This window comes from Callospermophilus lateralis, chromosome 14, assembly GCF_048772815.1.
Source record: "Callospermophilus lateralis isolate mCalLat2 chromosome 14, mCalLat2.hap1, whole genome shotgun sequence".
Classification (NCBI taxonomy): domain Eukaryota; kingdom Metazoa; phylum Chordata; class Mammalia; order Rodentia; family Sciuridae; genus Callospermophilus; species Callospermophilus lateralis.
The window spans coordinates 25224705-25250925 of NC_135318.1; the positions used below are offsets into that span (position 1 = coordinate 25224705).

At 37.6% G+C, this 26221-nt stretch overlaps 1 protein-coding gene across 4 annotated transcripts in view; it reads left to right on the top strand.

The window, feature by feature from the left end:
- The window catches only part of Ltbp1 (latent transforming growth factor beta binding protein 1), a 388495-nt gene that overhangs the window by 117525 nt on the left and 244749 nt on the right, over nt 1-26221 (top strand). For all 4 annotated transcript variants that reach the window (XM_076833843.2, XM_076833845.2, XM_076833846.2 and 1 more), the window contains exon 4: nt 22302-22471. In XM_076833843.2, coding sequence (XP_076689958.1) covers nt 22302-22471 — 170 coding nt within the window. The remainder of the gene's footprint in view (nt 1-22301; nt 22472-26221) is intronic.

Sequence of the window (26221 nt, forward strand, 5' to 3'; positions counted from 1 at the left end):
GATATGCCTGCTCAAAACATCTTTTATGTTTTACTTCCCTTGGCTCTTCATCGGCTCGTGTAAATGTTCCCAAATTGTTCTCTTCATTTCATTCTTAAGATTCTATGCAATGAGTATTTTCAGTGTATGTGTATATATTATGTGTATATGTCATATATGTAAACAGAAATTACTCTTGCTTCTTTGGTTTAGAATGTGATTATTTCTTTCAAGGAGGAAACAAAATGATTGTGATGCTTAGATGCTGGCTGGTTGAATACCATGGAGGGGAACTGTTATAATGATATAAAGTAATGATGATGGTACTGGTACTGTTAATGATCTCACAGGACTTGCTTTGACATTTATAGAAAAATCTCTTGATAGCAGTACCTTTTAGAGATGAGGATATCATCAATTCTTTCTATTCTCTTTTCTACATTTCAGCAGACAGGTTGGGAATTTGAACTGAGTACCTCCTAGGTCCCATAGGGGTGCAGTAATATGGAATTGAAAGATGTGACAAGTGATTTTAGTAGGATACATGGGTTCTGGCAATATATGGGAATAGGGAATTAAAGTATATATTTTCAGCAGAGCTTTTTATAGCTTTTCAGATTTGCTAACGATTTACAATTATTTTTATTGATCATTCAGCAAAACAACTGTTTTGGAATAAGTTTACTTTGCTCTCTCTCTTCTTTAATGATATAGAAGGCTAAATGCTTATCATGCCAAATAGTGTCATAATTTGGGGGGGTTTGTGTGAATTTCTTTTTCCCTTAAGACTTTTGTGTCTGTAATTTAATTTTTTCCCCTCTTTTTGTTGCATCTAGGAGAACTATATAAGATATTGGAGCAAGCAGTTGGCTCTAGGCTTGTTTCTGCCATCATTGACAGTTCTTTAATTTTTTTGATGTTGAGAAAATTACTTCATTTCTCTGATCCTCAGTTTCTTCATCTGTAGAATGAGGTGATTGGCCTAGATGATATCTCAAATCCCTTTTTAGCTGTCTGAACACTGCTTTTCATCAATGAAATTATAACTGGCCTCTTTGAAGAATATAGAATACCAAACCATTATCACATGAATTATAGATAAAGCTTGGGGAATAGCATGAAGCCATTTACAGTAATTGGCTTGCAATACATATCTGTGAGTACCATGTAATGATGTTGTTTTATTGTTCAATGAATTACAGCTTAAAGATTCCCCAGTTGCCAGAAATGTGATGAATCCCTTTGCCCTTGGCGAACGGACTGTTTTCTCGAGTTGCATTGCACATGGTTATAAACCCTGTGGATTTCTGAGCTAATATGTGAGGTAATGCCATCTTCCACATGAAAAAAATTACATTTCCTCATTCCTCTAAAGAGAACATATTTTCCCCACTTTAAAAGTAATCCCATTACCAAATGTAAACATGCATAATAAGATGATATCATTTCCAAATTTATACCCTATATTTTGATTCTAGTGCAAGGAAATAGTTGCTATGAAACTGAAAACAGATCTTTATGACTCCTTAGGTAATCTAATTACTTCAGGATTAACAAGGAATGTTTCTATTTTATGCTTCTTCAAAAAATATGTTAAGAATCAATATAAAATAATAGTAATCCTGAATGAAAAAAAATTAAAAATATAGATGAGGTAATTTCTTGTTATCAGACTAATTTTACTAGTGATAACATTTACAAATTCTGTATAAAATAGAAAATCAACTGTTTGGAGGTATTTGAAGGACAACCAAGGATAGATAGAAATTGGAGGAGAGTTTACTCTGAAAGAAGGTGAACCAAACATCTGTATATAAACTCTGTCCAAATTATTGTCTACTTCCTTTGGAGACTCTAGAGTTTCCACTGAAAAGCAACTGGTGGAAAGTTGAAAGAACCAAACAGTTCTAGCTATAGCAAACTGTAGGGGAACAGAACTTAGAGTCTGAGTCCAGCCCAGTAACTGGCTGCCAAGAGCAACAGAACAATCAGCGTTCGAAAAGAAGATCCATCTATGGTGACTATGATCATAATGTCCTACACATAGTAACAATCATGAGAAAGAAAGGAAATATAACTCAGAGACAAGAGATAAAGTAGTCGATAGAAAGCAACTCGAAGATGACTGAGATGTTGAATTAGTGTAGAAGGACTTTAACTTGAGCTGCCAAAAATATGCTTAAGGACTTAAAATGTGGTCTTCATGAAACAACAAGTGAAGAATTTAATAGGAAAATTGAAAACCAAGAAAACAAAGAGGAAGTGGGAAAAGAACTTGAAGATAGATGAATAGAAGTTATCTAATCAAGAAAACAAAGAAAAAATTATTTAAGAAAAATGAGAAAAGTCTCAATGCTGTTGGGATAATATCAAGCAATTTAATGTATATGTTATGTAATTATAGTCTCAGAAGCAAGAAGAGAATATAATAGGAAAACAGAGGGAATAATGGTGACAGTTGCCCAGATAAGGTGTGCAGACCGAAGATGTTCAGCAAACCTCAAGCAAGATGAATAAAAAGGACACTGTGCTACTAGGCATTGCATAGTAAAATAGCTAAATATCAAAGATAAGGGAAAATCTTGAAAGAGGCATAGTCCAAGGATATGTATTTAGAGGGGAACAATAATATCAATGATAGGTCACTTTTTTTTTTTGGTATCAGGGATTGAACACAGGGGTGCTTAACTACTGAGCCACATCCCTAGCCTTTTTTTATATTTTGTTTAGAGTCAGGGTCTCCTGAGTTGCTTAGGGTCTTGCTAAGTTGCTGAAGCTAGCTTTGAGCTTGTGATCCTCCTGCCTCTACCTCCCAAGCCTCTGGCTTTACAGGCGTTTGCCACTGTACCTGGCTGATAGGTAACTTCTCATCAGGAGCAAAGGAGATTATGAAATGGTGGCATGACATTTTGAATGTGTTCAAGAAATGAGCTATCTTCAGAATTGTAGAGCCAAAGGAGAAAATCCTTCAAAAATGAAGGTTTAACTCTAAAGGTATTTTTTATTTTTCATAAATGTGAAAATGGAGGCAATATGTTCTAGCAGATTTGTACAATGGGAAATTCTGAAGGAAGTCCTTTTGGCTTATATCATAAAAGTATTGTGTCCATCTACAACAACAACAAAAAAGTATCCTGCTTGGATGTATCCACCATGGTTTCTAAACTTGAGTTACATGTGTGTATGAGCAAAACTGTTTTAGTATGTGCTGCAAATATGAGCATATGAACTGTTGAGATAATATTATTATTATAAAACATGCTAAAAAGAAGATAAAATTGATGAAATAAAACACATATAAATAAACATAAATTAGTTCCCTGTATTTTCTTTTTGAAAGTCAGCATTATTTTTTTTTTTATCTTTTGGATGTATAGTACCTAGTTTGAAGACCACTGCAATAGGAATCAGTGGGGTGAGCCTGGTGCGGTGGCCCACGCCTGTAATCCCAGCAGCTCAGGAGGCTGAGGCAGGAGGATCACAAGTTCAAAGCCAGCCTTAGCAACTTAGCAAGGCTCTAAGCAACTCAGCGAGATCCTGACTCTAAATAAAATACAAAATTGGGCTGGGGATGTGGCTCAGCGGTCAAATGCCCCTGAGTTCAATCTCAGGTACCAAAAAAAAAAAAAAAAAAAAAAAAGTGGGGTATATGGGAATTATTATTTTGTTTCTGATCATCTCTTTATGCATCTATTTATGCAGTACACATATAAATTTTAATAATTGAAATGTCACAAGTTTTTTTTCTTTTTAAATTTAATTTTTTGTGGGATCAAACCCAGGGGCTCTTTACCACTGAGCTACATCCTCAGCACTTTTTCTTTGGGGGGGAGGGACATACCAGAGATTGAACTTGGGTACTTGACCACTGAGCCATATCCCCAGCCCTATTTTGTACTTTATTTAGAGACAGGATCTCACTGAGTTGCTTAAGCACCTCACTTTTGCAGAGGCTGGTTTTGAACTTGTGATCCTTCTGCCTTAGCCTCCAGAGCTACAGGGATTACAGTGTGTGCCACCATGCCCAGCTCAACACTTTTTTATTTGTGTTTTGAAACAGGTTCTCATTTAAAGTTGCTGAGAGTCTTTCTAAGTTATGGAGACTTTCCTAAAACTGTGATCCTCCTGCCTCAGCCTCCCAAATAACTGGGATTACAAGCATGCACCACCATGCCCAGCTATCATATGCTTTAAAAAAAAATCATAGCCATCTTAGAAAATCTTTGCTAGCTACTCTTCTGACAGAGGATTAATATCTAGAGTATATAAAGAACTAAAAAAAAACTTAACACCAAGAAAACAATAATCCAATTAATAAGTGGGCAAATGAATTAAACTGAAACTTGTTAGAAGAAGAAATAAAAATGGTCAACAAATATATAAAAAATATTCATCTAATATTAGCCATTAGGGAAACACAAATCAAAACTACACAAATCAAAATCATAATCATTCATGAGATTTTATCTCATGCTAGTCAGAATGACAGTAGTCAAGGATACAAATGATAATAAGTGCTGGAGAGGATATGAAGAAAAAGAAACACTTTTACACTGTTGGTGGGATTGTAAATTATACAACCACTCTGGAAATCAGTATGGAGGTTCCTCAAAAGACTAGGATGGAACCACTATATGACTCTGTTATAACACTGCTTAGTATCTATCCTAAAAATTTAAAGTTATCCCACTGTACCAATACATGCATTCTCATGTTTATAGCACCATAATTTACAATAGCCAAACTAGGGAACCAGCCTAGGTGTTCATCAACAGATGCATGAATAAAGATGTAGTATATATGTACAATGGAATTCCATTCAGCTATAAAGAAGAATGAAATTGTGTCATTTGCAGGAAAATGGATGAAACTTGAGCATTATGGTAAGCAAAATAAGCAAAACTTAGTTCAAGGGTCATGTGTTTTCTCTCATAAGTGGAAGCTAGAGAGTAAAAAGGAAAAAAGGTGATGGTGGGGAATCTCATGAAAATCAAAGGGAGATCGGTAGAATAGAAAGAGAACAGGAGGAGGGAAGGGAGGGGAGGGGAGGGGAGTGATATGGGCCAAATTATATTGTTATATTGTGTGCATGTTCAAATATGTAACAACAAATCCCATGATTATGTACCAATGTAATATACCAATAAAAATGTAAAAGAGAAAAAAATCATAGGCATCTTTAAAATTCAGAATTTATGTCTTTAACTTCTCTTCCCCACTTTAACTGTATCATTTCCCTTCACAAATATCTAATATTAATAATCTGGTTGATAACCTTCTGCTTTTCTCTCCAGTCTATATATAATAGCCCCCTTTATACATGGGTGATATGTTCTAAGAACCATAGTGAATGCCTAACACTAAGGATGATATTGAATCCTATCTATATTATGTTTTTTTCTATACATATATTCTTATGATTAAATTTAATTTGTAAATTAGGTATAGTAAGGAACTGAAAGCAGTAACTAATAAAGTAGAACAATTATGCCAACATACTGTACAAAAAGTTATCTAAAACTTATAAATTATTTCTGGAATTTCTTATGTATTATTTTCAGACCATGGTGGATAATGGGTAATTGAAACAGAGGAAGGTGAAACTGGGCATAGAGAGGGACTACTGTAGTCATTTTTAACTTCTTAAATTGCATAGTAAGTGATAGGGAGAAATATATATTTATTTATTTATTTTATGTATATATACACATCTTGATTTTTCTCAATAGGGCATAAAAATCCTTCCAAGATATTGATCAAATTTATTTTTAGTGGTTACAAAATCTTTTATTTTGTAAATGTGCTGATTTATTGAGTCATTCTTTTTAATTTTTATTTATTTATCTATTTTTTAAAGAGAGAGAATTTTTTAATATTTATTTTTTAGTTTTGATGGACACAATATCTTTATTTTATTTTTATGTGGTGCTGATGGTTGAACCCAGCGCCCTGCGCATGCCAGGCAAGTGCTCTACTGCTTGAGCCACATCCTCAGCCCAAGTCATTCTTTTTTTTTTTTTTAAATTATTTATTTATTTATTTAGTTGTAGTTGGACACAATACCCTTATTTTATTTATTCTTATGTGGTGCTGAGGATTGAACCCAGAGCCTCTCATATGCCAGGCGAGCGCTCCACTACTGAGCCACAACCCCAGACCTTGAATCATCCTTCTAATAAACATTCAGCTTATTTCTGATAATTTAAAAAATTTATTACAAATAATGATTCAGTAAATTTTTAAAAAAAGTATGTCACATCCAGGACTTTTATTTTCTTAGATTATAAGGAATGTGGTCATTAGGTCCACAGATATGCGTTATTTGAATTTAAGTTTTTGAGTTTGGTTTTCAAACTAAAATTTCTATTTTTACCAGGAATCCCTAAGAATGTACTTCTACTTTACAGCCCTGTCAGTCTTCTTCTTTTTCTTCTCCTTCTCCTTCTCCTTCTCCTTCTCCTTCTCCTTCTCCTTCTCCCTCTCCCTCTCCCTCTTCCCCTCCCCCTTCCCCCCCTCCCCCTTTAAACTTTAGCAAAGTGGATACAAGGTAAGATGTCAGGTTTCTATTTTCTGGAGTACTGATGTGGTTGGGCATCTTTTCACATATCAGGATTGTTTGGATTTATTCTTGAGTGAGCCGCACATTTGTGTCCTTTGTCCATCTCCCTGGGCCCCCTTTGGGTTACCCATTTGATTTCTTATCAATTTGTAAAATACTTGTGTATGCCTTTATTTTTAATGGGCATTGTAGATATTTTCTTCTAACCTGTCATTCAGCTCTTAACTTCATAGTGTGGTTTTTATGCACCAACCATTTTTATTTTACCCATTCAAAGGCAAATTTGAATGATTTGCTTAGCAATTACAATGCAAAAAAAAGGGCAACTAGTGTCAGAACAAGCTTTGCTATTGTAGATGGAAACCAGAGGCATTGCTTTCACCATGCTCTGAACAGCAGACCTATTAAACTTGGGCTTAAATCTTACATACCTAATCAAAGTTAGGTTATGAGCCCTATTGTGTTGGTATAGGAGCATCCAGCATGGGAAGATTTCTCTGCTGCTCTTATAGTTTCATACTTATTGCACTCAAGACAACTGAAATAAGCCATAGTTTTTTCACCAACTATATTGGCTTTAGGAAAAAAATATAACATTTCTAGCAGTGTTATAGGATCTAGCAGGTCCTGTAGGGTAGTGGATATTTTCTTTCAGCTGGATCAAGCCCTGAAAGAGGATTGGAACAGATGTTTGAATTTGGTTAAGTGCTTTCAATATTTATTACTTAGGTGACCTAGTTTAGCTGCAATTGTAATAGAAAGAAAAAAAAAAAAGACCATTTGGGAAAAACAGAGTTTATTGCATTCACCTTAAAAAATTGAAAGAATTTTCCCTATTTATTTAGTTTATTCTATTTAGCTTGACTGTGGGAAAATAAAACCCTGAGGTATTTTCTTCCTACTTTGCAGAGATATCTACATGTATATTACATTTAAAAATGCTTTCCCATATGAAATAGTTTTTAGTGTGACTGGAGAACAGTTTTGAGGCAGGAATTCTTGATGTGCTGGTTTAACTTTGAAAACAGGGACTTTGGAGGTCATGTCCTAGAGCCCTACACTTTATAAATTAGGAAACTGAAACTTGAAGGGATTTGGTAATGTTTGGATCGGGGCTCTCAGAAGTTCAGTGGCACAGGCAGAAATATGATTTGAATTTCCTAGATCCTGCTTTGAACTGTTCACCTTCACCTTGAGCACCCTGCTGCTACATACCCTGTCCTGGAGATGGGGTTACGTTATGGGAGATCTAAATATTCACCGTTGACTCTTTGGATGTTTATAATAGTGCTTAATGCAAGGAAGATGCTAGCTGTTAAGAGGGAAAATTGTGAAAGAACAACTTTTATGATATGTTCACTCTACCCTTTTCATTCTTCCAGTTCACTAGGAGCGAGAGGGAATGTGGAGTTAGCATCCAAAGCCCAGATCCATGCTTGTCTCTTCCTGCCTCCCTTAGGGTGTGGGATGGAGAGTTTATTAACACGTTCATGGAATACAGTAGCTACAGCAGTGCAGTGGGAGGAGATTTTGGAGAATGAGCAAAGTTGGGTATGAAGGGCCTTCCAGGTGAGTGGATACAGGTTAGCTCACACATCTGGCAAACGGGATGTTAGGTCCTCAGCAGAACCCTGAGAAGGGGGAGGCAGTCACAGGAGCAGAATGTGTTTTGGCCACAAAGGCTGAAATCTCATAATGTGGTTCAGGGAACAGCTGACTGAGTGAAGAGCATAGGATGAGGGATGAAAATATTCAAGTGGTAACGCAGGAGATAGAACCATACACTCGCTGTCGCTGGAGAACTGGCATCTGACACAAATAATGGCCCAACCGGTTACAAAATGTATGTGAAATGTGTGGAGATAAACAAGTCTTACACTGTATCAAGGATGGAGTAGGGAGGTAATAAACCTGCCCACTTCCTCTCTCATTTACTGTAGTGTGTTTTCTTTTCTTTTAAAAAACTAACTTTTTAACTTCACATATAAAAATTGTCTATATTTATGGAATTCCATTGTGATATTTTAATGTCTATATGTATTCATGGTATAATATTCAAATCAGGGTTAGCACATCTATCTTTTCAAACATTTATCATTTCTTTATGGCAAAAACATTCAAAATCCCTTCTTCTAGATGTATTTTTTGGTTTTTGTCGTATAAGATATTTGGGTCTAAATTTTTAAACATAATTTAAAAAAATTGTGGTTAAAGTGTATACCATAAAATTTGTGATTTTTAACTACTTTAATAGTTGGTTACATTCATTAATCAATTACTGTTGTGAAATCATCACCACTGTTTACAAAATTTTTCCATTTCCCCCACCCCAAACCTTCTATTTATTTATTATTATTATTTTTAAAATTTATTTATGACAGCAGAATGCATTTCAATTCTTATTTCACATATAAAGCACAATTTTTCATATATCTGGTTGTATACCAAGTATATTCACACCAATTCGTGTCTTTATACATGTACTTTGGATAATAATGTCCATCACATTCCACCATCATTTCTAAACTCAGATGCCCTCCCTTCCCCTCCCACTCCACCCTATTTAGAGTTTGTCTAGTCCTCCCATCCCCCCCTCCCTACCCCACTATGAATCAGCCTCCTTATATCAGAGAAAACATTTGGCATTTGTTTTTTTGGGATTGGCTAATTTCACTTAGCATTATCTTCTCTAACTCCATCCATTTACCTGCAAATGCCATGATTTTATTCTCTTTTATTGCTGAGTAATATTCCATTGTGTATATATGCCACATTTTTTTTAATCCATTCATCTATTGAAGGGCATCTAGGTTGGCTCCACAGTTTAGCTATTGTGAATTGTGTTGCTATAAACATTGATGTGGCTATGTCCCTATAGTATGCTGTTTTTAAGTCTTTTGGGTATAGACTGAGGAGAGGGATAGCTGGGTGAAATGGTGGTTTCATTTCCAATTTTCCAAGAAATCTCCATATGCTTTCCATATTGGCTGCACCAATTTGCAGTCCCACCAGCAGTGTATGAGTGTATCTTTTTACCCACATCCTCGCCAACACTTATTTGTCTTCATAAGAGCTGCCATTCTGACTGGAGTGAGATGAAATCTTAGAGTAGTTTTGATTTGCATTTTTCTAATTGCTAGCAATGATGAACATTTTTTCATATATTTGTTGATTGATTGAATATCCTCTTCTGAGAAGTGTCTGTTCAGGTCCTTGGCCCATTTATTGGTTGGGTTATTTGTTTTTTTGGTATTTAGCTTTTTGAGTTCTTTATATATCCTTGAGATTAGTGCTCTAACTGATGTATGAGGGGTAAAGTTTTGTTCCCACAATGTAGGCTCTCTGTTCACCTCACAGATTGTTTCTTTGGCTGAGAAGAAACTTTTTGGTTTGAGTCCATCCCATTTATTGATTCTTGATTTTAATTCTTGTGCCAAAGGAGTCTTATTAAGGAAGTTGGGGCCTAATTCCACATGATGGAGATTAGGGCCTACTTTTTCCTTCTATTAGACTCAGGGTCTCTGGTTTTATTCCTAAGTCCTTGATCCATTTTGAGTTGAGTTTTGTGCGTGGTGAGAGATAGGGGTTTAAATGACTTAACACTACATCTCAAAGCCCTAGAAAAAGAAGAACAAATCTACACCCAAATCAGTAGATGACAGGAAATAATTAAAATCAGAGCTGAAATCAATGAAATGGAAACAAAAGAAACAATTGAAAAAGTTGACAGAACAAAAAGTTGGTTCTTTGAAAAACTAAATAAAATTGGCAGACCCTCAGTCATGCTAAGGAAGAGAAGGAGAGAGAAAAACTCAAGTTACTAACATACGTGATAAAAAAGGAAATATCATGAGAGGCACTATAGAAATACAGAAGATAATTAGAAATTATTTTGAAAACTTGTACTCCAATAAAATAGAAAATATCGAAGGTACCAACAAATTTCTAGAGTCATATAATTTGCCCAAATTAAATCAGTTTTTTATACACAACCAATAAATAAATAAATAAAATTTTTTAAAAAAGAATTTTATACACAATTTAAATAGATCAATTTCAAATGACTAAATAAAAGATGCCATCAGAAGTCTACCAACCAAGAAAAGCCCAGGACCGGATGGATACACAGCCGAGTTCTACAAGTCCTTTAAAGAAGAACTAATACCAATACTCTCCAATTTATTTCAGGAAATAGAAAAAGAGGGAGCACTTCCAAACTCATTCTACGAGGCCAATATCACCCTAATTCCAAAACCAGGCAAAGACACACCAAACCTTCTATTTCTTAAATAACAAGCACCTCTCCCCCAACCTGCAATAACCTGTGTTCTTTTTTCTGTCTATGAATTCATATGGTCTAGGGACATATCTTCATGTCTTCCTATAAATGGAGTCATACAATATTCTCCAATTTTTGTCTGTCTGATTTCACTTAGCATGTTTTCAGGGCTCCTGCATATTGTGGCATGTATTGACGTTTTGTTCCTTTTTGAGGTTGAATACTATTCCGGTATATGTGCACATCACATTTTATTTATCCATTTATTTGTCCAGGGGTATTTATGTCATTCTTAGCTTTTGGGCTGATATAAATAAAAATATAGTGAAAATTGGAGTACAAGTTTGTTGGGTCCCTACTTTCAGTGTTTTGGGGTGTATTTCTCAATGTAGAATTAGGGAATCATATGGTAATTCTGTGTTTAGCTTTTGTAGAGTTGTGAGACGATTTCCCACAGTGTCTGTGGTGCTGGGTTGTTTGACTTGCAAAATGTGTAGGGGTAACAGTATGAACCACTGGTCTGGAGACTGCACACATTTTGAACTCCTTGTTTATAAAATGCACTAAAAATTTTTCAAGTTTTGATTAATAAGACTAAAACAATAAGCTTTGCTTTTAACTGTACAAGTTCAGGCAGTTTTTAAATACGAACTCTAATATTATTAAAGAAGTAAAATTCTGTTTTGGTGTTGTCCTTTTGGGAAGAGGGCAGTGAGAGGGTTTAACACCCTGTGTATCAGGTATTGTGTTAGATGTTTGCACAACTTTTCTAAAATAATCACATCTCAGGACTGTTTCCACATTAACATGGTGACACAGACACAGTTGCCCTTACTTTGCAAGGAAATTAAGGTAATTCTCCCTTTCCTCTAGGATAAGTGGTTGAGCTAAGATTCCATTTAAAAGCTTTGCAATTGGCATTTCCCCAGTAGGCTAGGGGCCTTCATTATTTGTTAAACTGTCCACATTTTAAATTCATTTTTTATTAGTTAGGTTTCCTTTGAACCCTTTGAAATAGATAAATAGGGGGACATGGCTGCAATTTCTTTTCCATTTGAGTTCAGGGAAGCTGACCCAAGGAACCAAATGTAGCAGCTCTTGTTTGATAAAAAGCAGGATATTAGTTATTAACAACATTCCCTTCATGGTTACTTGTTAAATAACAATTTGGTTCAAGAATTTGATGATTTCAGTCTTCTGTGTTTTTCAGATCTTTTGAAAACAGTTACCTCATCCTTTGCAGATAGGATATGTTTCATTAGCATGTGGCTTTGATAATTAAAACAAGGAGAGAAAGAGTGGCATGGCTAGAATTTCCTTGTATTTTCTTCTTTTTTTTCCCTCATTGGTTGTTTATCTGATTTCTTTTTTTCTGTGTGTAATATTGCTATCTTACTTATGTAATGTTTTCTACTTTGCAAAGTACTTTTTAAAAATATTATCTCATTTGAAAAATGGCAAAAGGCAATTATATTTTGTGAGCTGTTATAGAATAGTTTATGAAAATGTAAAGAAATGTAAAATGTAAATATGAAAATGTAAAGAAATATACAAGTGTAAAGAAAATAGTAGAAAGAAACTGCAAAATAAACATTTTACATCTTATATAATGATCAATGCATAGCCAGTTGTATTTCTTATATATTCTTATATATTCTCTTCAGCTTCTCTTCTCCCAAGATTATCTTGGAGCCAGTCTGTAAATCTTTCAACATATGTCTATAAAAGATAAAAGCTCTTAATAACTTCAAGGCCATTCTCCTGTCTAAAATAACAATAATTACTCAGTATTGTTAAAAATTGAAGGATTCAAATCTCCCTTAAGAAATTTTAACAGCTTATCTGTTTGTATCAGGATCAAAATAATGTTCACCATTATAATAGGGTGGTGTCTCCTAAGTTTTTCCCCCTCTCTCTTTTTAGTCCTTAAGTACCCCCTCTCTCTTTTTCCCTCACATTTCTCCACTGAACAATCTGTGGATTTTTCTAGTGACATGCCTATATTATCAATACATACTCTATCCTCTGAATTTCCTGTATATAGGTTATAGTTATAAGGGATTGATCAGATTCAGTTTTAATTTTTGCTTAGACTCCTTCATAATATTGCTGTGCTCTTCTGTTAAGGTGTACACAATGTCTTGTCTGGCTTTTTGTGATGTTGGTGGTCATTGATGATCATTGTCTGGATCTTCTAGGGGTTGCAATGAATCCCAGGGTTTCTGATTATGCAGATAAAGCCCAAAAGTAGTCTGCTGGAGAACTCTCTTGCTCAGGGAGGCTGCTTTTCCTTCCCTTCTCTCCCTTTCCCTCCTTCCTTCATGTTTAGACCTTCATCTGATTGGATGAGGCTCATCACATTTATGGAGGGCCATCTGTTTACTCAGAAAAATTTAGATGTTGATCTTATCCAGAAACACCCTCCAAGTTGACATTGCAAATTTAACCATCACAGAGGTGGATAATATGCTTGATTCTTTCCTTTTATTGATCAATTTTTAAAATAATAAATTATTTAATATCTCCCAGAGGTTCTTGTGATATTTTTGAAGGACCAGATGGATTTAAATGTATTACAACAACCTTAATACAGTTCTTCTCACTGATACTAAAGTTGTTCCATCTTTTGGCCAGTGAGAGTGTCCTCAGGTTGGTCCATTAGACCTTATGACCCTCTTTATCTTCAGAGATGTTACTTTTTTTATTCTGATATTTTTGTTTATCAGTTTAGCTGGAGATTTATCAGTTTTACTGATTTTAAAGAAATAGTCTATGGTTTTATTGTTTTTATTTTCCCCTGAATTAGTTTTGTTATTTTATTGATCTCCACTTTGATCCTTATTGTTATTATTCTCTTTGTGCTTACTTTGGGTTTCACTTTTACTTTTCCCCCCTTCATTTTCTATGGAAGCTGATGTCATTGATTTGAGATCTTTCTTCTTTTCTAATAATATTGGTATTCAGCGCTACAGATTTGTATCTTGGTATTGATTTAGTGGCATTCCATAAATTTTGATATGTTGTGTTTTTAGTTTTCATTCAATTCAGAGTAATTCCTAATTCCCAGTGTGATTTCTTCTCTGATTCACTGGATATTTATAGTTTTCAAATATTTGTGGATTTTCCAGAGATTTTCGTCATTGATTCCTAGCTTAATTCTATTATGGCCTGAAAATATACCTTGTGTTTCACATCATTTAAAATTTATTGAAACTTGTTATACGTCCCAGAATATGGGATATCTTGTTAAATACTCTGTTGCACTTGAAAAAAAAAGTATATTTTGCTGTTGTTAGGGAGAGTGTTCTATAAATGTCAATTAGGTGAAGTTGGTTGATAGTGTTATTAAAACCTTCTTTATCCTTGTTGATTTTCTACTTGTCTCAATTATTTTATGAAGGATGTTGAAACTACAACTATAACTAAGTTTTTTTTCTATTTCTTAAGGACTTTTTTTTACAGGTTTTGTTTCACATATTTTGATGTACAGTTATTAATTAGGTATACTAAGATTTAACATTATAATGTCTTCTTGATGAATTGACTCATCTTTATGAAGTGGTCTTTTTTATCTTTAGTAATATTCTTTACCCTAAAATATATTCCTCCCGCTTTTAACATAACCATTCCAGCTTTTTTGATTCTTATTACCATGTCATGGCTTTTTCTATCCTTTCACACTATCTGTCTTTATATCTATAATGGAATTTTTGTGTTGTATAGTTTGATCTTGCTTTTTTCTAATATGACAACCTTTTTATTTTTTTCTGACAACCTTTGACTTTGAATTGAATTGGTCAGACTATTCACATTTTTCAAGCACTTGCAAAGAAAAATGAAGCAGGAAGAAACTATCTCTTAAAGTGTTACTCATTTTATCAATCTTTTCTGTGCTTCTTGTAATGTCCTCTCCATTACAGCTTTAAATTAAGAAAAAATCGATTGTGGTTTCATGGGAAACTTACCATCTTGACCATTTTAAAATTTACAGTTCAGTAGTGTTAAGTACATTCACATTGTTGTGCAACCCACTTTTAGAACTCTTTTTGCCTTTAAAAACGGAGACTCCATATCCATTAGCAAAAACGCCCCACCCTCTTCCTGGAAATCACTATTCTACTTTCTGTTTCTGTGAATTTGACTGCTGATCTCAATACATGTAAGTTGAGTTCCCTTGTCCTTTGTGACTTGCTTATTTCACTCAGCATAACATGTATCCATATTGTGGCATGTGCCAGTATGTTTCTTCCTTTTTAAGACTGAAGAATACTTTGTATGTGTAGACCAAGATGTATTTATTTGTGAAGGAATAACCAAAGCTGTACAGTTGATTGGATCCACCTTCCTTAGAAAGTAGTCCAGGGCCTGTTGTGGTGGTGCACACCTGTAATCTCAGTGGCTCAGGAGGCTGAGACAGGAGGATTGTAACTTCATAGCCAGCCTCAGCGCAAGTGAGGTGCTAAGCAACTCAGTGAGACCCTGTCTCTAAGTAAACTACAAAATAGAGCTGGGGATGTGGCTCAGTGGTTGAGTGCTCCTGAGTTCAATCCCTAGTATTCCCCCCACCCCCCCAAAAAGAAAGCAGTTCAGGGATTGACCATCTGTTATTTTTCTACCACGCCTTCAGGGATGGCATACCTCCATCCCAGTGCTAAATGGTTTAATAAAGGTTCCTTCCAACCATGTGTTGTAGTGTTGCTACAAGCAATTCTGTTACATATAGTCCCCCAAGTCCTGTGCACGCCAGGGTTTTGGTATGTTCTAGCTCCCTTACCAGATTGCTACCCAGGCAACTCAAGTGCAGGGGCTGCCTCTCTGAACTAATGGTGTTTCCACAAGACACATGAGAAGGTAGTGCAGGTTCAATCTGTTTTGAGTCTAACTTCTTGTCTGTCTGGGCCCATCATTTCTGTAGACCTCTTGGAGGACATTGGCTCTTTACTCTTGTATCTGTTAGAACTATTTGGTTTTAGGAGCCCGTGTTTAGAGCAGGATTTCACAACCCTGGTGCAATTGACATTTAGGGTCAGATATTTCCTTCTTGTAGAGGGCTGTCCTGTACATTACAGGATATTTAGTAGTGTCCCTGATTTCTCCCCACTAGATGCCCATTTGTCATCTCTAAGTCTTGATACTTAAGCATGTCTCCAGACATTGCCGGATGTCCCTGGGGAGCGTGTTAAGAGCCACCAGTAAAAGAAAACTGGTTCCCAAGCTACTTGGTTGTGTTGAACATGTTTTTCAATGACCACTACTAAAGCTCCCTAATTTTCACACCTTCCCCCTCTAGTGGCTTCTTCTTTACTTGTACTTTCTCAATCCCCCCTTTTCTTCCTCTTCCTCTTCCTCCTCCTCCTTTTGTCTCTTTCATTTTATTTGAGGGCTGGACAGGACTTTTTATGGTTTATCTCCCAACTTGTGTTTTCCATGAGATCTCTTCTTTCCTGCTGTCCTCAAGGCCTGCGGTTACTTGTTTTGTGTTCTTTTGCCATGTTGACTCTGGTGTGCTGTGGTTTCCCTCCTTCTGTCCCTGGCAGTCTGTCTGTGCTGCCCTTGGTCACCAGCAGCCTCTAACCGCCTGCTTCTTTTTGGTCTCGCAGGTCGTTTGCATGATGGGGTCCGCGGGCCACGCCTCCCATGCATGTATGCGTACGTGGCGTGTCCGTGTGGCATGCTCCCAGGGCTTTGCTTTATCCTCCGTGTGGCTACAGTTTTCTCAAAACATAGCTGGCATTTTTCCTCAGTGGCTCGCTTCTCCTTGAGTAGCATGCGCTTGCTCTTCCCAACACCTTGATGGCAGTGGGGTCCCCATGATGACTTGAATTTTACAGAGGAAAACCAGTGCTGGGGGACTCGAGGTAATCTCTGTCACTCTTTCCTCTTCTGTTTTTTCTTATTCCTGATTATAAACCTGAGGACACTCCACATGGGGAAAGGATTAGGGTGGATTAGGGTTTCCCACCTTTTGTGGGTAATGTTCTAAGGCCTGTTGGGGGCTCCCTTCTGTGAGGTCCAGAGCCCTTCTCCGACATGGAAAGGGCCATGTGTTGTGCCAGATCCTCCCACCCTCTCGCAGGTCAAATAATGGATTTAGTAGAAATATGGAAAAGTTTAGTTCATCTGGGCGCCAGAACTTGCCACTCAGAAGGCAGCCATGTAAACAGTGAGTGACTAATCCTTTCTTCCAAGGAAGGCAGTTTTGTGCAATTGTTTCCCCTCTGTTTACAAGACACAGAGGGTTTCCATAGATTCAGAGCTCAAGGGCCAGCCTCGTCCCGACCTCTGCCCTGTTGGCTCCATGTTTCTTTTCCGTGTGTGTCACCTATATCTCCACCACCAAGCCCTTCGCTATGCGAAGTCACGCTTTGACGCTGACTGCTACTGACCCCACACTGTTTGTGTTGCCAGTGACCCACGACCAAACCCTGGGGCCTTTTCTCATTTCATATGTCCTTGTAGCAGTTTGCAGGTGATCCCTTCTCCCTTCCTCCTAGAAACTTTCTTCTACTAATCATTTCTGGACCTATGTTATACTTGTTTCTTCCTCTTCGGATTCCCCCACTATATTTTCTTTGCCTCATCATTAAGTCTGATTACCCTCCAGGATTTTGTGCTTCCAGGTTTTTTTTTTTTTTTAAATATTTTGCCTTTGAATGGCCTCTTGAAATGGCCCTATGCCTAAGGTTGGAGGCTTTCCCTGACTGTTCCCTGGAGATCCACTCATGTTTCTGTCTCTACAGCCAACGTCCTCGTCTTTACCACACACTGATCTTTTCTTCTGACAGCCATGGGTAGGCTCACCTCTTTATTTTACTTTTCCCCTTGGCCTTGAACCGAAACTACCCTTCCAATCATTCAGACTGGAAAGCTTCAGGTCTTGTTAGAACTTTTCCCCTTGGTTTCCCACTCCTTGCTTGTTGAATCTTTCAGACCTATAGTTGTTCTGGTAGTTGTCTCCTTATGGATACTTCTTGATTTACTTACTGTGAATGTTGTCTCAAAACTTCTTGTCATTGTAGGGGAAGATTGAGCTTATTTATCTGAGCCCTTGTCCACCAGCCTTCTTCATCCCAAAGTCAGTATTTTGTGTTGATCGTTTTCCATTTTTTGCCAATGCAGACAGTGCATTTAGACCTCGATTTGTTCTTCTGTCAGCATCATCTGTTAAGGTCATGAATGTTATCCCATGACCTTCCTTGTGGAAAGACAAGGGCAGTGGATCTCTTGGTCTCTTCTTCACTTCCTCTTCCAGACTTTCCAACCTTCTCCAGCTAATTCTGTGATTGTATCATCAGAGGTGGTAACATGGGTTGCTTCTAACAGTTATAGCATTTGCACTATTTTGTCTGTGAATGTACCACTCAGCGCAAAGTCAAATAAGATGCCACGGTTTCTTCTTATTCTTACTGTGCCCATTGCCAACATCCCTGTAGCTCCTGAAGGAGAATGTTTCTAGCATCATGTTTGAATGGATTCTTCCTTTCTCAACTCCGCCAATTACATTTATTACCATAGAGTCGAGCATCTCCAAAATCTCAGTCATATTTTGCATTCTAATGATTCCCCTCTCTTCCTTCCTTCCCCATCTTAATCACTCTCTGTTCCCTATTTTCCTAGTCACCTGTAGAATTCCTTTTAGGGGAAACATAGGTGAAACCAGTTGACACACGACGGGGTCTCAAAATGCCAGAACAAGAGGGCTTTTTTTCTAGAGGAGTAACTTTTATGGTTCACCCCAGATAATTTCATTCTTTTAGAGAAAAACTGCTCTTTTTTTTTTTGCCTGCTGAGGGGGATAAAAATCTGACTTTTGAATAGTTTTCCTGCTAGAGTGTCTTCATATATAGATCTTCAATGAAGAAACCAGTGTTCATTCCCTCTTCTCATTATCACCTTTTGCCTTACATCATTTCAGTATCCAGAATTGTTCTGTGGTTCCTGGGAAGAACCTCCTCTGTGTCTGTGTGCTCAGAGTGATTTTCCACCAGTGTCCTTGAGTCACTGGTTGCAACCCAGTAGGGAGTGATAAAGTTAGGACATAAATGTAGAACAGCTCGAGATGGTTAAAAGATAAAGGAGAAAACATCAGAGTGTCTTGCACATAGTAAGGTAAATATTGTTTTGTGAAACTTGTTTTGGCTAAATAAAATCACAAATTGTGCAGATCTTCATGTAAAATGTACTTTTTACTATGGTTTAAGGTAAAATAAGAAAAATTTAGTGGGGAGGGGGGCTTCTACCCCACTTCAACAGTTAGTATTTCTCAGTGCACCTTGAATCTCTTACACATTTGTTGAAGGGCCTCTTGTTTGTTTAATAATGGGTGATCATAACCTATTTAGTAATCTGTATGGAACTGAACCTGACCAATCAGAATGAGTGCTGGAGCAGAAACCCAGAAGTCTCTAGCTCTGTCAAGTGAACTCTTATTTTTTTAATTTTAATTTTTTAGTTGTAGATGGACAAGGTATCTTTATTTTTATTTATTTACTTGTATGTGGGGCTGAGTATCAAACCCAGGGCCTCATGCTTGCAAGGCAAGTGCTCTACCACTGAGCTACAGCCCCAGCCCAAGTGAACTCTTTATGTAAAGGATTGATGGACTGTCTCGGGAGAGGGCAGTGGATAAGGAAGTCCCATTGGAAGGACACTGAGGGGCTTGACAGTTGCTCTTCACAAACAGAGTATTCAATATTTCAAACCACTGGTGTGGCTGTGCTGTGATGTAGAGTCAAATATCAACTCTGGATTTGTATCTTTTTTCCTTACCTGTAATTTTAAGGGCTTCTTTGGAGGAAAGGGGATATGTGGGTGCTCCCAAATATTTTGAACTAGAGGTTTTAACTTTAAATTTTTAAATTTTCTTTTAATAAGATTGACCCCTCTTAAAGTTATCATTCTATTGCTATGATGACTGTGACATTCACTAGTGATAATTAAGCCTTTTTTTCCCCCCTGGAAGCATTGGAAAAAGAAGGAAATCCCACTTTAAATACAGAGAAAAAGAGGAGGGGGGCGAATTTTTTTTTTTAATAGTTGGATAAAAGAGAAGCAAAAGAAAAGACTTAACAAGGATGTTCATTTGTTAGGAGGAGGTCCAAGGTAGAAATAACTGCAAGTGATAGGATTGGAGGAGAAGGTGGGTGCCAGCCAGGAAGGAGTACCTGATGAGTTTACCTTTCATTGTGTACCTGATGAGTGACAGGCACTGTCCTTCCTGCTCCAGGGGCGTCTGCTCATGGCTTTGCTTCTTTCTTGGTGGGGCTGTGAGGCAGATGGCCTGGGTCTGTTGATGGCAGGCTGTGTGCTTATTTCCTGACACTGGGGAAAGGGAAAGAAGTTGGGGGAACAAGGCAGTGGTGTTTAGCTCCATGTTTGCAAAGTGTTTGTAACTCGGGGGGCTATTTACATGGTTGTGGGACTTGATTCCTGATTTCCTTAAGTTAGTTCTGGCTGAAGGTTCTCAAGCCCTTGACCTGATAGAGCTTGGTCTTAGTCATTGGTTTATCGTCTTTCTATTATGTTTAGGGAAAAGGAGCCCAAGTGTACAGGTATTTTCAGCTCATTTCTTGCTGCCTGCTACTTCTGCTAATTCAGGGGGAAGAGAAGGGAGGCGCTTGCTTATCTGGGAGGCACACCCACAGGCTCACCTTTCTGGCCTGGGTCAGGGTTGGAATTTGCTGTGGCAGCCTAAGTCTCCTGGAATGTGGGGTTCTCCTGTTCTGAAGGGGAGCTGGTCCCTATGCCTCTCTGTGGGTCATAGCACATAGTGACAGGGTGACAGCATGGCTGGAGAGCAAGTTGCTTCTGAGATGTGGGGGAGTTTCTGCTTTTCCACAAGGGCTGACAGATTAGACTTGTGACCGCCAGATGTATCCAGCTGTTTCACCGTCTATTCCATCCCAACAAAACATACTTAAAGTTCAAAACAACACTTACATCATCAAAACAGAAGTGTTTACAATGTGAAGCCCTAGGCTTTTAGTAATTTAGTTGTTAGTCTGGTGACAAAGAGAGTGCTCTTGCATGGCATGACATCTGGGAAAATCCAGGCTCAAGGTGAATTTTTCAGGTGTTCTGTGACTAGAGAGTTTAAAGGGATAGATATAGGTTCTCCATGAAGAGGGAAGCAACCTGACCCAGCCTCTTCTTTTCCTTTCTCTGCTCTGAATGCCTTGTCCCTTGGGATAGTTCCTTTCTTAGCCCAACTCGGATAATCCAACCATCAGTTTCTTCAAGGTTCTTTTACTGCTTGTTGAGACGCTGTAGGGTGGTGTCTTGGGCACCTTGACAGTTTACCCTCTGTGCTGAGCTGCCATTGTGTCCCGTTATTTTCCTCTTTTGTTAGTCCCTCGTTAAGGCCAGTCTTTTGGGTCAGATCATGCTGGGGAGCAGGTTTCCTTCCAAAGGCTCAGTTTGCTGCTCAGATTCACTTTCCTAACAATTTCAGTAGCACTTTTGCATATTCTAGAAGGAGTTGTTGTATCTTTACATTTTTCACTACTTATTAGCTTTACTTTGATGAGAATTTCCTTTCTGTCCCTCAGGGAATGACTGAATCTAGGCAAATATTTATTATTTTGTAGTATATATATATTAGAAGTAGTGGAAGAAAACTGTCAGAGAAGATAAAAGGGTGGGCCAGGAGGGTGAAAGCAGAGCAGTCATGTTCAAAGGTCCCACAGGTCCTCTCTTGTGTGATTGAAATGATAACAGGGGCATGGTTAGTTATTCTTAGCAACTAGTGATCAGAAACCATTTAACCCGATCATTATAAAATACAGCATAAAAATTAAATGTTTCCCTAAGGCACCATCATCATTTATGTTTAAAAAGGGAATTCAAATTATTTATTCTTTCTTTTTTTTTTTTCAGTTTAAGTGTATTCACATTTTTATAATCATTTTCTTTCTCTTAGCCCTGTGTGGCAGAGATCCTGGGGAAAAGATTAGGAAACTGAGACTCTAAGAGATCCACCAACGAACCTGCCAGATTAGGCAAATTGGAAGGTCCCACTGGTCCACATTGACTCAGTTTTTAGTTGATTTTGTTAAACTGACCAAGATGGGAATTTCTTGCATAATCTCCTTCCTCTACTCTTTCTCTTTATTTCCCCGCTCCCTATTCCCCATGATACCCACTTCTTCATATTTGTTCTTATCCTTTTTCTCCAGTATAAATGCTATGCATGTTGCAGGAAGGCTCATGGTAGCTATGTCCTGAACTCAGTGGTAACCTGTTTATCATCGAGCTTCTTGACCAGACAGGCAGTTCCCCTTTATGTTGGAGGCTTCCAAGGGGAAGCAGTTAATCCTTCCTTCTATGCCATGAATGATCAGTTACAGTATTTGAAGAAGCAAATGAGCTTTGTATGGAATTTGTGCTCCTTTCTAAGTGTACCTAATTTCTTGTTCTTTCCTTCTTAGTTGATTTTTTTAAAAAGTCTATTATTCATTTTCTTACCCTCACTTTGTTTCTTCCCAGAGTGACGCCCCTTTCCTCACAGAATGTGATGATTCATCACGGCCAGTCCCAGGAATATGTGCTCAAGCCCAAGTATTTTCCAGCTCAGAAGGTGATTTCGGGAGAGCAGTCCACGGATGCTTCATTCCCACTAAGATATGGGCAGGACCACGTTGCCTCACCTTTTCAGTGTGAGTATTGTCCAGTCAGCCCTTTACCTAAGTTATAGTTTCACAGTTTGGAAACACTTTCTTGTGTTTAGCTGGATTTAATGTGTCACAGTCGATAAAATTCAAGTCATTAAAAAAAAAAAAAAAAACAAAAAAACCCACATTGGTTCCTAAAACAACCAGACAAGAGCTATTTAGCATGGCTTCCTTATTCTGAGGAAAGACAGTTTCCTTAGATTTTGGGAAAAAAAAAAAAAAGTCTAAAGTGGCCTGCCTGTGATTCTGTTTCTGCAAGATGTCTCCATTTCAGAGACATATTTGCTCTAATTTTGGGTACAGTTGTACATCTGACATGTTTACATTGATGAATGTTTTCTTTAGTAAGCTAGCCAAGATTCATTCCTGGCAAAATGTCTGAGAAGTGTCCTGCTTTACTGTCTGAGGTTTGCCTGCAGTGGATATTTTTATGTTATTAGGTCCACCTCCTTTTTGGTGTATCAAGCAGATGGCATGGCAAATTCTACTCTGCATTTGTAAAGGACTATTGTATCAGTGGCCAGCTTGGTCAATATCTGTGCTATGTGGGGAGCTCAAGGACACAGGCCCTGGCTCAAAGGATGGGGAATGTGATGATTTGTGGTTTAGGTATTACAGAGTGTCTGCTGGCAGCATCTGTAGAAAACGTTCTGGAGCAAGGCGCAGACCATCCACAGGCGAGAGCTAGACACATGCTCTCTTTCCAGCAGCTTCCTGCCCGTCGCATGTTGACTGATTGCCTGAACCCTAAGTAACGAAAGGGAATGCCAGTCGTGAGCTGGGAAACGACTGGCTTTCACCACCAGGAATAGTATGAATAGCCCAGATAGAGTTTGGCTGCTGTTTGACACTAGAAATTCCTATCTGCTGTGGGTTTGATTCTCTGCTGCTGTCCCCACCTCCCGGTTTCTGAGAGTGATTGACTCTTCCCTCAGAATTGGTCGTTTAACAGAAAGAACATCTAATAGGTTTGTACATCTACTTTTCATCATTTGAAAAAGTTCTGTGTGGTGACTGGTGGCTAGACCCCAGAGCAATAGTTGGTCATTTATTGGGATGATGATGAAAGGAAACTCAAGCACCTTAAGGAGGAATATAGAAATCATTTAGAGTATCTCTTTGCCTTTAGGCAAGGTCACTCCCAAGTAATTTGCAAAAGAATAGATGTATCCCGTTGGTTGTAAAGATCCTTTGATTTAAGTACAGTCTGCCACACAGTTGTGAATGTCCCTTGTTGTAATGTTTTTCTACTCCCAGTGTTAAAAATTGCATTTTATTTCCCTGGGATCTTACATAGGTTTTTTTTTTTTTTTCTTCTTAGAAGCTCTCTAAAAGTAGAATATGTTGGGAAGAAAATTTTTGAAAGCTTTTGATCGTATTGACATAGAGAATTTTGTACTACATAGAAGTGTCAAGATGGTTTGAGGGTCAAATAGTAGGTTTGGTTTGTTATCAATAATTTGTTATTGCAATGAAATATTTCTGCTGTGTGTGTGTGTGTGAGTGTGTGTGTGTGTGTGTGTGTGAGAGAGAGAGAGAGAGAGAGAGACAGAGACAGAGAGACAGAGAATATTTGTGTGGTGTTTTAAACTCAAGCCTTGGTTGAACTGGAAGTTGAAATGACATTTTAAAAGAATGTGAAGAGAAGTTTCTTATCTGTAACGTCTTTAACTTTTCCACCTATCTTATTTAAATACTGGGGAGATGTAGACTAACACATTGTCACAATAATGGAATTCTTTGCTCCAGCTCTCCCAAAGATGGCTGTTGTTCAAAAAGAAGCTCAGGAATTGACTGATGGGTTTAGGCATATGGGAAGGACAGGGAAGGAGAAGTGGCTATTTTTTGCTGAGGCCTGAGCTCTTCGAGAGCTGGAGGTCTAATTGGAAAGTTTTGAAAAGGGGTAATTTGGCAGGACTATTAAGGATGTTGAAATAGGAAAATCAAGTTAAAACAATGGGAAGATTAAAACTAGTAAGAAGGACCTAAAGTGTTCTAGTCCCCCAAATCCCCCAAACCCTCCACTCCACATCAAGTAAAAGAGGCTCCATGGCTTATGTGGAACTGAAAGGAAGGAAAAGTCAATGATGGAAATGTGGGGAAAAGCAGAAGCTTTTCATTTTCATTGAAGAGATAAAATGCAAACAGATTAACTTCTCATTGTGCTGAAAGATTAGAAGGCCAACAGAAGCGGATGATTTTGAGTCTGTGGAAAAATAGAAGAGATTAAGATCATTTGGGTATGTTGCATTTTGGAATGAAATTGAAGAATTGATGTGTGTCATTCCAGTCCACAGTTATTACTTTTTGAGAAGCTAGTGGGACTGGAGAAAAGACTCAGGTTGATAAAGAATACATCAAATAAGTTGGTTTATCATAATCAATCACCCATTAGTAGGTTTAAATTTGATGTCTTGCAAGCAACAATCATGATGTATACACAGAGTTGAGTGTTGTGTAATGTAATCAGTGCATAATAGGAGGAAACAGTGTTCCTACAAGCCCAAGTGAATATTGATTTGCTGTTGACCTTTGGGAAGAGAGAAGAATAAGCCAGCAAGAGATGTGGCTGGGGTGGTGGATTCAGTGAAGTCAAATATGCTAATGGAGCAAGTGTAGCATTCTTCAGGTGAAACAAACTGGATAGGGGAAGCAAACCACCAAGTTGCTAGTGAGGTGCTGTCTTTTGGGAAGAATGAATATTTTGTTGGAATTTTCCTGAGTTTCAGCAATATATCTCAACATGTCCAATGTGCACACAAGACCTTTTTCCTATTTGGATTCTCTATGTTTACCAGTTTTCTGAGTCAACTCCTGGGTCCTTGATATCTTAGGTCACATGGTTTCTGGTCACCGATAAAGGACATCTCTAGTGATAAATTAATAAATTGGCACTCTGCTTGATTCATTGATCTTTAATTTGCATGAGTATCATCTAGAGCAGGGGTCAGCAAACTTTTTCTTAAAGGATTGATAGTAAATATCTTAGGCTTTGAGCTAAGAAGAAAATTGAGGATGTTATATAAGTACTTTTACCAGCTATAGTTATTTAATAAATCATTCTCCAAATCATTCTCATCCCACAGACTTAAAAAAAAAAGAATAATATTTGGTGGCTGAATCTGGATGGACTGTAGTTTACCAATTCTTGGTCTAGAGACTCAGTCTTTCAATCTGCTAAACATGTCTAGATTTTGGACTTAATTGACTGATGCCTAGGATATGACAGTTGAACCCAAAGCTGCCCAAAATACCTGCCTGTAACTAACTAACCTGTAACTAACTGTCCTTCATCATCAGTGTCTCCATCAATGCACCCTGTGTACCTTGACAGTTCTCAGATACATCTTCACTCAGTTTGGAGGCAGCCAGAAAAGCATAAACTACCAGGAAACCACTTGTATCAGATAAGACTAATTTATTTTAATGTTGGAGTGACCAGACACAGGGCATTTGGTAATTAATGGAGGTTATCCTGATTGTTTACAGAAAGCCTTTTGATGTTGGTGAAAATAATATTTTCTTTGGATGAGCTGGTAATGGCTGTGTGGTTTGACTGCATAATATTAAGATACCACCTGAATTTCTCAGCAAAGTTAAAAATGAAATTCCTGGGTGTCCAGCAATTCCAGCTCTTAGGTATATACCCCAAATAACTGACAACTTATTTCATACAAAGATTTGAACATAAATGTTCAACACAGCATCATTCATAATACCCGGTGAGAACAAACC